Source organism: Carassius carassius, chromosome 46, assembly GCF_963082965.1.
Source record: "Carassius carassius chromosome 46, fCarCar2.1, whole genome shotgun sequence".
Taxonomy (NCBI): Eukaryota; Metazoa; Chordata; class Actinopteri; order Cypriniformes; family Cyprinidae; genus Carassius; species Carassius carassius.
Window position 1 is genome coordinate 11,786,622 of NC_081800.1, and position 12,595 is coordinate 11,799,216.

At 37.0% G+C, this 12,595-nt stretch overlaps 1 protein-coding gene across 1 annotated transcript; it reads right to left on the minus strand.

Annotated features, from left to right (window-relative positions):
• Positions 1–1,254: 1,254 nt before the first annotated feature.
• LOC132129259 (class E basic helix-loop-helix protein 23-like) lies at positions 1,255–2,315 on the minus strand. Its single transcript, XM_059540774.1, has one exon. The coding sequence runs from the start codon at positions 2,043–2,045 to the stop codon at positions 1,362–1,364; it is 684 nt and encodes a 227-aa protein (XP_059396757.1). The 5' UTR covers positions 2,046–2,315; the 3' UTR covers positions 1,255–1,361.
• Positions 2,316–12,595: the final 10,280 nt, after the last annotated feature.

The following is a 12,595-nucleotide window of genomic DNA, read 5'->3' on the forward strand; positions in this document are numbered from 1 at the left end:
AGAAAGCGGTTTGGGTAATACCAGAGACTTTGGTAATACCAAATCGGTGCGGTGGGCGGGGGTACATTACAGATTATTTAAAATATGATATATTTCTTGCTGGCAAATGAAATTAATAAAGAAAACGAACAAAAGTATTAATTCTGAATATTTCATATCTATTTTAATCTAAATGATGTGATGATATTGGGGGTGGGGGGGGTTATATTAGCTGGATCTGATTTTTGGGGGGGTCATGACCCCCGTAACCCCCGTGCAAATTACGCGCATGACTCCAATACACGTTTGACTCGTGACACAACTCTTCAATACATACAACTGTGGCAGAGAAACTCGTGTTGGCATGCACACGTGCTAGGCCCTGTTTACTAACAGCAATATCAACTGCACTGAGGATTTGGTTTTGGACCATCAATACTACACAATTATTTTAAATACTTAAATGGTTATTAAATCATCTGCAAAAGGACATTGCATGTGATATCTGAAACAAAAGCAGTAAAAACTTACCTCTGCAATATACATTTGGTCTATGAATAATCCAGACCTGCAGAACCCAATGTTTGTTCAAGTCAAAGGCCTTTTTGCCGCATTATTTGTAAAAACAAACAACTTTCAAACACCACGTTGATCGCGAGCAAAGATTCTTCATTTCTTTACAACAGTTTGAAAATAAATAAAAATAAATCGAATGAGTAATGTGATCATATTTTGTTTGGCATAAAAAACAGAGATGGTCATAGATATATGTTTTAATTATAAAGACATATAAACAATATACATTATGAAACGCATGTCGCAACATGATCAAATGCGGCTTGATCAAGTATATTCTTCACAGTTGTACAATACAATCAAGTGAATTGTGCAATAACAAAAACTAAATCTTTGTAGGCCAAACATTTGAGAATGCCCCCCCCCCCCCCAATACACTGACGGAGGTTCAGCTTACGTTTATTCATTTCTGGCAAACAGGTTTTTAAGACATTATCATCTATGGTAATTTGCAGTAGGCTAAATTGCACAGATGACCAATAACGCTGAAACCGAAAGAGAAAAGGTTTGACTTAAGAAACAATCCTCCGCAAGCTGTTAACCAGAAACATAATTTCAAGCAAATGCTTTTTTGTTTTCACACAAATAATCATTTTTAATCCTTCGTTTGGGATAAAAGGGAAAGGCTTTAAAATTTTAGGGATTTAAAAGCTTATTCCACTGTGTCCCTCAGTTATTTATTTATCATTATTTGTTATTGAGACAAGTAGCAAGGGTTTTGAATCAGACTTAAACCCATTCCCAACAAAACAATGCGAATTCAGACCAACAAAAGGATGAAGCAGGAAGAGTTCAGCGCGTGGAAGTCAATGCTTGTCGCTGCAGTGTTTGAACAGGTTGGACGGGGTCCCGGAGAACGAGCTGCATTTCTCCGCGCAGGTGGCCAGTGCCGTGCTGGAAAACGGATAAACGGCCGCCTGTCCGAAAGGCGCGAGCGCGGTGGGAATCGGCGAAGTTATAGACTGCCCTTGGTTTAGATAAGCCACCAGCCGGCGCATTTCCTCCAGTGCCTGTGCCTGCATTAGGATGTAGTTTTTTGCAAGAAGCAAAGTTGCGATTTTAGAGAGTTTTCTCACAGACGGACTGTGCGCGTAGGGGATCACAGACCTCAGGCCGTCCAGCGCGTCATTGAGGTCGTGCATGCGTCTCCGCTCGCGCGCGTTGATGCTCAGCCGGAGAGATCTCTGCTCCTTCGGCTTCTTGGCGAGATTGCTCGGATGCTTCTCTTCGTCAAATCCCGCGCCTCTCTTACGAGTCTCTAGGTGGTCGAAGCCGTCGTCTTCATCGCTGGTCTGCTCTCCGCCGCTTTCGTTCGACTTTCCCGTTTGACCGGAGAGGAAATCCACGGCAGGTGTGAGGGTGAAGCGGCCAGGACTTCCAGCACCATGGCCAGCGCCGAAGCCGAAGGCGGACTGTCCGTAGCGCTGCGTCAGGTCCAGCAGGGTGTCGTTGCTGATCGATTTCAGCAAGTTTTCGTCGCCGATATTCATTTTGGTGAAAGGAAATAAAACGAAAACAAAAACGGACCGGATGGGAAACTTTCGCGCGCTCTCTTGAAAGCTTCCTCGCGCTGTCTTCTTTCTTTTCTTTCGCTGGTGTTCTCCAAATGGCTGCTGGAAATGAAGTCACTTTTTTTTGATAGAGATCTTTCTTCCCCTATCACGTCGAGCACTCGTTTAAGGCTCTTCCGTGCAAACAGTGATGTTGCGTGCACTTTAGACGCCTCGTCTGAACTTGCGCGCGTTCTTGCAGTGCGTCTTGCCCTCTATGGAAGGCCAAGAGGATCAAATACACGTGAATTTAAACGCGTCAACAACACGTTAAATACGTGTATTTCAGGCGTAAACAACACGTATTTAACGCGTTAAATACGTGTTGTTTACGCGTGAAAAATCAGCGAGTATTTGCGAAATACACGTGAAGTATGCTTTAAAAATCAGTTTGAATGGGCCAATGTCATTGGGTGCTGAGGACTTGGGTCAAACCACTTCTTAGAGGGGTGTACCATTCATAGACAGGCAACCACCATTTAACATGCTATAGATCAGCTTATTCAGCCTTATTATTTTGTCTTTTTTTCTTTTCTTTTTTTGTATAGCCTATAGAAATAATATATTTAAGTTTCAGTTTTATGAAAACTTATTTTTTACCACTCATGCCTTTTTGTAAATAAACACATTAGTGGACATTCTAGCTTTAATGGTGGTTACTCTTAAAGGGTTAGAAGTAAAGAAACAAATCTGTTTTATGGATGATAACTGTAAAATTATTACTGAAATCTAATTAGTAATTAGTTACACTACTAGTTAATGCAAAAGTAATATAATTAAAATAACTAAATTACTAGTAACTACTTACTGCTCAACTCTGACTTTCAGTAATATATATATATATATATATATATATATATATATATATGGACATTCTCCTGCTGAGAAATAACTGATGAAAATGTTAGAAAAAATTTAGTGCTCAAGAGAAATTATTTATATCCGTCTTATTTGATATTCAATATCTCAGGACATAAATAAGGTAATTTAAAGTGTATCTGTTTCAAATGTTTTGGTGATAGTATAAGACTTAAGTTAGCATCAAGCATGAACATTTGTGTGGGGGAAATAGTTACAATGGAGGTAAGCAATCAATTCAGGTTTAAGATACAAACCATTGAAATCAATATCTGTCTTTAGAAAACAATCTTCTTAGTAATCAACAGCTTTTATTGTGCTTACATTTACAGCTATCGCCAGCAGGTGGCACTTATTGAAACCTCTTTTTGTTCAGCAATTCTGCACTTTTTGTTCAGTGATTATGCACTCATCAGACAATCAGTAATTAGGTACACGGGTGATGTTATAAGACATAAGCATTTAAGACTTTCAGGATTAGAATGAGAGCTTGTACTAGGGTCAGGACAACAGACCAGCTACCAGCATACCACCGTGACCCCCCCCCCAACCCCCCCACATCGCATCAATATTACTAATCATATTTTTCAAACTGCTGAATTAAAATCAAGAAAAAATAGATATCATTTGAAAGCTTAGAGTCTGAGCATTACAATGCATTTAACATGTTGATCAACTCCAAAATAGTGCCAAGTTATTTGCTGAGAAAAAATAATAATAATAATTTTGCCATGTACTCTAATATTTATAAAAAATATCACACAACTCAGATACTCATGTGCCATATGTCAACTGAAAGGTCTCATGAAGTAGAATAAAACAACAGGGCTCTAGGCTATTTTTTTTGCACTTGTTACACTAGTGTGCCTAACTTTTTTCTTACAAGTCCACTTTTTTTAAACCGCTGTCCATATAAACAATATTGACTTGTAGCCTACATGATTAACTAACAATCTGGTCAACATAATGTTCTTTATTTGAAGCACAATTCTACAAGAAAGGTAACTTACTGAAAAAGTTTTGGTGCTTAAAGTATTTCACTGAGGTGAAATTTAAACTTAAAACATCTCATGAAATAAAAGGAAAATCTAAATTAAGGGTTTTAAGGGCTTCAAACTGAACATCTCATGGCTCAATGTCTTATGGACTATCCTCCACTGCAGTCACATGCCCCTCGGATGGCCAACTCCTGTAGTTTGTCCTTCTTTATCTTTGGCCTTGGCTTAACCAGCTGGCCACACTCTCTCTAGCATCAAAATCTTCCAGACTTGGCCCTCTACACTGATTCTTATCAGATCTTCCACTGTGTCTGAAAAAATGGGACAAATCAGACAAACCTGTCTGATTTGAACAGGTGAACAGTCCCTAAACAGCTTATACTTATAGGATCAGCTATTAAAATAGTTCAGTTTTGTATGTAATAGCAAAGTGATTATATTTTGTTTAATTTTTTTTATTAAGTTAATTTAGAAAAACCTTTGGAGCATTTTTTGTTTGTTAAATATAACTTTTAGGTTTTTTTAAGTAACGACCAAGCTGCCAGCGGCAGACAGTGAGCCTATGTTTGATCAATTTAGCCTTCTCAAATCATAAAATATAAATATATATTTATATATATATATATATATATATATATATATATATGTTATCAGATATAAAACAATTGAAGCATATGACAATGTTTAAACGTTAGACCCAGATAAATGTAAGCTATATCCAATTTTTTGTGCGGAGATGCTTCAGGACAGGGAGACGCCAACGTGATCACTTGCATTTTTTTCCGTGGATATGCCATCTTTTTTGCTCATAAAGGTAAGAGTAATACATTATTCGTAACTGCACACACAATATCAACAAAACAGTTGCTCGTTCTGCCATGTTGTCTTTAATAGGAGTACAAAAATGAACCGAAACTCAGTGAAAACACACACACACACACACACACACACATATATATATATATATATATATATATATATATATATATATATAAAGCTTTAAATAAATACTTAACGAAATAAATCAAAAACAAAAACTCTTTCATTATAATCATAACCCATAAAGATGTACTTATCTCTAAAGGCCCGTCTAATGAGGAGATGACGAGTCAGGATTGCAACTTAATCCTTGAGACACAGATTCAGAAAACACTAGTTTATTAGTAAATAATTAAAATATCTTCTTCTTAAGCCTATTATTTGAACGCAGAACTGTTCAGCTGTGCTGCTGCGGGACACAAAACACCATCGAGCCACTCATTACAGTCGTGGCATCACGGTCTCATGTTGTTTCCACCAGCGAAGCAAGTTTTTTTTTTCATCGCTAATTGATGAATGTCTAAAATATAAAAGTAAGAAGTCTAAACAGACTGGAGGCCCGGCCCACATCTGAACAATCGAAGCCCGGCTCCAGGGGGTAAAAACATCGGGGCCCGTCGGGCTCAGGCTAAAATGCATGATTCTAGTGTCTGTTGTTGAACCACAGGGAGACCTTCTGAGAAATTGAGAAATTGTTTGAGGCTTTGAATAAACTGGAGCGAGTTTTGTACAAGAAGCCAACCCCAGACCCATATAATAATAATAGGCCTATTGATGTTACCGTTTTACTTGTAACTTCATAAAACAAGATTTCAGTGTAAAATTATGCACCATCATTTAGAGTAGATTCTCCTGATTAAAAGAGCCCAAAACTATCTGTCAAATCTGTCATTTATATCTAAAGATTTTCCTCATAAATTTATAACGCACATAAAACTGCACATAGAGCATGTAGTTTAGCCAAAAATCTATGGTAGCTGTCATGTAGGCTTTTCATGCATAACTTCATGAAAAAAGCATAGGCTATATCATAAAAAAGACACGTCACTATTTGCAGATTAAAAACTGTCGAAACTCACCATAAAACATCATTTTGATATAAATATACATTTCATAAAGCTATAACACATAGAAAAAAAAAAAGGTAATGTATCTTAGCAAAAAAAAAAATCAGAGGTTTCAGTCCCGTGCCGCTTTACCTCTTAACTTCACCAAACATGCATAGATCCTTTGATCAGATCGAAAGATTTCGTTCATAGAGCTGTGACACATGAAAGCAGACTGGCGCACTGAGGCTGCAAAGAAAAACAGCTCGATACTTCACGTTTCGTTTTCATTCATAGCTTCAGGAGTCATGCATAGATCATTATTTTCAGAAAATTACCCCAATTAAAATGAGCCCAGAGATACTGTAATCCATGGATGAGATCCAAATATATTGCTCATATTGCTATTACACATAAAACCCAACAGGCACAGCATGACAAATAACTTTAGTTTCACTTTGCGCTTTTATTAATAACTTCATGAAACATTCATAGATCATGCAAAATCATACTTCATTTTTTGCAGAAAATTCTCCAGATTAAAAAGAGCTCACATTCATCGTAATTTGTTCGCTTTATCTAAATATATTACGTACGATATTATCACACACATGAAACCATTAAATTGAGAAAAAAACATAGGTTACATTTCCATTCACAACTTCATGAAACATGCATAGCTCATGGAAAATTGAAAATTCTCTCGCTTAAAATGAGCCCAATTATACAATAATCTGTCATTTAGATTTTAAGATATTCGTCATCGAATTATATATAAAAAAAAAAACTCCAAATGCGCACATGCTACAATATTCTCATGGTTTTACCTTTATAACTTCACGAAACATGCTCTGATTGTGAAAAATGGCATATCATTGTTTACAGCAGATTCTCAAGATTGAAATGAGTCCAAAATCAAAACAATCCATTACAATCTTCCATATGTAAATAATACCTAAACCCATGAATCAGTTGGAAAGCTCTATTAAACATTTGACAGAATATAGTTGGCTCAAGGAGTAGCAACATGAATGGAGAGTCCATACAACATAATCAAATTTGCACAAATATGTATTTTAATCTGAAAACTGACATAACTTCATTAAGGTAAAACATAAAAAATATAAAGATACAAAAACAGAACATCAAGCCTTGGACTGGAGAGCGTGAGAAAGTTTGCCTGACCACCAAACAGCAAGACCAGCAGAGACCAAGCCCCAATCTCCTTCCCTCCCGAGGGTAAGAAAGCCAGCATCTTATAAGCAGCATGGTTAATCGCAATAAATTTTCCACACCTGCATCACAGCACTTAACCTAAAGACACAAAAAGTGTTACCCCGAGACACCTGCTGGACAAAATAAAATACTACAGCCCCTTGGATCGTCACAGTAGAATCAGACTATAACTTTTGACTCTCCTTGCTATATTCGTGGAGTTAAGAGTTGGTATTTTTGTGTATGGCACTCAGAAAGCAACAGTATTTAAATAGTATACCTGGGCGAGTCAAGAGCTAAACAAAAAGTCCTGTTTCATTACAAAATACTGTAACTTTTATAAACTTTATACTATCACCACAAAATTTAAACATATACATCTTAACTTACCTTATTTATGTCCTGAGATATTGAATGTCAAATAAAATAGATATGAAAAATGTCTCTTGAGCACTCAACATTTTCTTACATTTTTATCAATTATTTCTCCGCAGGAGAAAGTTCAAACTATTTTTTTTTCCACTGAAAGTCAGAGTTGAGCAGTAACTAGTAATTTAGTTATTTTAATGATATTTATTTTGCAGTAACTAACTAATTAATAATAATATTTCAGTAATAATTTTACAGTTACCATCCATAAAAAAGATTTGTTGCTTAATTACTAAGCCTTTAAGTTCAACCACTATTAAAGCTAGAATGTCCGCTAATATGTTTATTTACAAAAAGGCATGAGTGGTAAAAAAATAAATATTTCATAAAACTGCAATTTAAATATATTTTTTTCTATAGGCTATACAAAAAAGACAAAATAATAAGGCTGAATAAGATGATCTATAGCATGTTAAATGGTGGTTGCCTGTATATGAATGGTACACCCCTCTAAGCTCACAGAAGTGGTTTGACCCAAGTCCTCAGCAGCCAATGAAACTGACCCGTTCAAACTGATTTTAAACGTGTACTTCATGTGTATTTAACACGTGAAATACACGTTAAATACGTGTATTTCAAGCGTAAACAGCACGTATTTAACACGTTAAATATGTGTTGTTTACGCGTGAAAAATCAGCGCGTATTTAACGTATTGTTGACGCGTTAAAATTCACGTGTATTTGACCCTCTTGGCCTTCCATAGCCCTCGCCCTGGGCAGATTGAGACTCGCGTGCAGTCCTACTTGCTAGTGAGTAAGAGCGCGAGGCCCAGCGGGATTATCACTGTCCAATCAGGGGGGCGTTTTAATTAAGGAGATTAGAAACTGGCACGCTTCTAAATAGTGAAGTGACATTCGGCCAAGTATGGTGACCCATACTCAGAATTTGTGCTCTGCATTTAACCCATCCGAAATGCACACACACAGAGCAGTGAACACACACACACACACACACTGTGAACACACACCCGGAGCAGTGGGCAGCCATTTATGCTGCGGCGCCCGGGGAGCAGTTGGGGGTTCGGTGCCTTGCTCAAGGGCACCTAAGTCGTGGTATTGAAGGTGGAGAGAGAACGGTACATGCACTCCCCCCACCCACAATTCCTGCCACAATTCCGGGACTCGAACTCACAACCTTTCGATTGGGAGTCCGATTCTCTAACCACCAGGCCACGACTTCCCATTCAACTATAACGGTATGCTGTTACACTAAATTAACGCAGTATTGCCGTAACGAAATGTTTCTTTTTGGTATGCTAACTAATTATCAAAGCAACTTGTTGTATAGCGGCCTTGTGAACTAACTGCACAACAAATAGGTCATCTCTTAAGTAATACAATTATTAAAGACGACCACTGAATTCATTTATTGTTAGTGAACCGTGCATAGAAAGTGAGTTTCAGTTTGTATGATCTGTGATCTGTGAATAACATTACTAGAGAGGAGACACAATAACATGAAAGTCAAACCATGTGCGAATTCAAGGAAAGTAAGTTGCAGCATAAGGACTACAACTACCATAAGGAGTTAACGTGCTTGGGAGTTTTTCACTGTCAGTAGCCTACTTACTTAACTCCACTGTCTAGAACCGATCCTTAAATCTCATTCTATCATTTTAATCAGACCTCATTTTACCCATTAACTGTGTTAAAACCTATAGGAAATTCCCTAGGGAACCTACAGAAGTTCCGGTTGGCCAAAAATTGTATCCATTACTAAATTTGGCAACCATTTCTAAAAATGGACACTTTAGTATTTTTCTTTTGACCATGCAGGCTAAACTCTGTTTCTTGTTGGAGACGGAGGAAGTGAACGGGGGAGAGCACGGGCTGCGAGGGATTAATCGCATCGTCTGGATAAGGCCCAAAAGTGAGCTTCAACACTTACAGCCAAAGACCAAGGCCGCTCGACCAACAATACACGTGAAGATGAGGGCATTTTCTTGGACTTGGATGGGAATAAGTTTGGGCAATCAGTCAACAAATGAAATTGATCGCTCAGGAACACAGAGCTAATGCAAAGATGATGCACCGCCATCTAGTGCTCATTCAAGAAAAGTACAATTCCAAAACCAGACAAAAATATCCGCAGCATGAATAAGAGTTATAAATACATTTAACACCAATAAAATATTTAATGCTGATTATAACCTGAAGAGTTATTAAGAACGCGTCATAATTAATTATTCTTCAATATGTGTTAAAATGTGTTAATTTTGTAATATTGAAGATTATATAAAGAAATTAAAGTGGTTACATAATTACATAATTTTTTATTATTATAGTGTTACTTTAGGATCACTGACAGCGTATTAAAGTTTTTAGTAATATTTTGAGTTAGTTTTTGTTTTGTTTATTTTTTTCAAAGATTTAGAAATTGTTTGTTTTTATTAGATAGTAAAAATATGTTGATATAGTTTGTAGTAATTTTATTTCAATTTTAGTTTGTTATTTTAATACATAAAGTTAAGCTACATAAAAATGTTGCCTTGGCAACTAGATAAAATAATATGCTAGTTCAATTAAAAAACTAAGTATACAATACAAATAAAACCTAAGGGTTTGAACCTGATTGAGTCCAACTGAACCAAATAAACAGTTGAATTTCTCTGCATTACTCAGACTAGTTCAGTTCAGTTTAGTTCAATGTATTTATATAGCACATTTAAAAACAACAATGGTTGACCAAAGTGCTTAAATGTCCGACAAAAAAAAAAGGAAAAAAAAAAAGACTAAAACATGAGGTACTACTGCTGATGGAGGTAAACGTTTTTCTCTGCTAATCTATTTCAGGTTTGCTGTTTCTCTGAAAGCACAGTACTTAAATCATAAACTGAACGCCAAATAACTACACGTTAAATAGAAGACAATCCGTGCTTTCTCATATCATACACAAGGGGGCGCTGATGTAAAACAGTTCCGGATTGTGTTGTGACTCCACTACAGCTATGCAAAATGCAAATACTGCATCCTCACACTACGAAGAACAGCATCTTTAAAATACAAATGTTAATTGCAACAAAATCCCCACATGCGCGGATCGTCTACATGTGCACACTGCGCCGGAAATGTGGATTATACAAGAATGCAAAAGTATGCCTACCAGGGAGGGTTCTGTGTATGTAAATAAACATGATTTCATATAGAAAATAAGATTGTTTGATGTTTCTGCATAGCACACACAGCAGAAGTGCTTAGTGCTTTGAAAAGTTTGATAAACAGATGGATGGGTGGCTGGACAAACAAAGAGACTGACCTCTTTTATCTCTCTTGTTTCAGGCTATTCCCTTTTCCAGGGTGGCAGCAGCGTGTGATCAGCGGGAGATTTATTTTTTATTTTTTTGGAGCTAAGGCGAGCAGTTCTCTGAGAGTTATCATTCGGCGTGTGATATCAGGCTCCAAGGCCCTCCAGCCAAACACCCACCAGAGAAGTCTCCTGCCTCTGTCCTAACACGCCGTAAAATTATAGGGCTCCTTGGCTATTGTGAGAGAGGTGGCACATTTCAGAACAGTCTCATTTTTGTCTGTCTTCAAATCATTTTCCAGACCAGAAAGTAGTCATCATGTGTAGTCATTTTGGGTATGATGTTATATCTAAGTGTGATTCCAAAGGGCCAGAAGAGATAACAAAATCGTTTTGAACATCACATCCACAAAGGATGATACAGACTGTGTAGAAATGGCCTGAGAGTAAAAAGCAAATGGAACATAATCTCTCTGCTATAGAATAGCCACTGACCTTCCATACGCATTTCACACGCTTATGTGCATGAGAGGACTTTTCAGCTCAGTAATGTGAGATACCATGCACGGCACAGACAACAGAATGCTCACGCTTTTATTTGGTTGTTGCTAGGTGACTACTGGTGCACAGTCGAACAAGTCTGACAAAAGGATCTTATAATTTAGATCAGTTTTTAACGGCTTTAATTCCATCATTCATACATGGCAAGTGCCAGCACAAAGAACGGAAGCAATAAAGCAAACTTTTGGCTATGACGGGGTATTAGACTGTTAAAACAAAAGGTTCCAAAAAAGGGGGTTTTCACAGTGATGCCATATAGAATAATCATTTTGTGTTTGTTATAAAATCTGGGTATTGAAAAGCACACAAAAAAAATTAAATAGACAAAAATTCTTAGTGAAGAACTTTTTAATAATCTGAAGAATTTCACTTTGTGCAATGGATGTTAAAATAATTAAAGAAATTTAGAAAGCATTACATCATTTGCTCACCAGTGAATGCTCTACTTTAAAAAAAATGTCTTTACTAGACCACTGGAGTGGTGTGGATTACTTGTGGATTATTGTGATGTTTTTATCAGCTGTTTGGACTCGCAACTGACGGCACCCATTCACTGCAGAGGATCCACTGGTGAGCAAGTGAAATAATGCTCAATTTCTCCAAATCTGTTCTGATGAAGGAACATTTACATCAAATTTACAGCTGCTGGTCATATAATTAGAATATCATCAAAAAGTTGATTTATTTCACTAATTCCATTCAAAAAGTGAAAATTGTATATTTTATCCATTCATTACACACAGACTGATATATTTCAAATGTTTATTTCTTTTAATTTTGATGATTATAACTTGGGAAAATCCCAAATTCAGTATCTCAGAAAATTAGAATATTGTGAAAAGGTTCAATATTGAAGACACCTGGTGCCACACTCTAATCAGCTAATTAACTAAAAACACCTGCAGAGGCCTTTAAATGGTCTCTCAGTCTAGTACTGTAGTCTACACAATCATGGGGAACACTGCTGACTTGACAGTTGTCCAAAAGACGACCACTGACACCTTGCACAATTATTTCTTAATTGGCCAGCAAACTCGCCTGACCTTAACCCCATAGAAAATCTATGGGTATTGTGAAGAGAGAGATGTGATATGCCAGATCCAAGAATTCAGAAGAGCTGGAGGCCACTATCAGAGCAACCTGTGCTCTCATAACACCTGAGCAGTGCCACAGACTGATCGACTCCATGCCACGCCGCACTGCTGCAGTAATTCAGGCAAAAGGATCCCCAACTAAGTATTGAGTGCTGTACATGCTCATACTTTTCATGTTCATACTTTTCAGTTGGCCAAGATTTCTAAAAATCTTTTGAATGGAATTA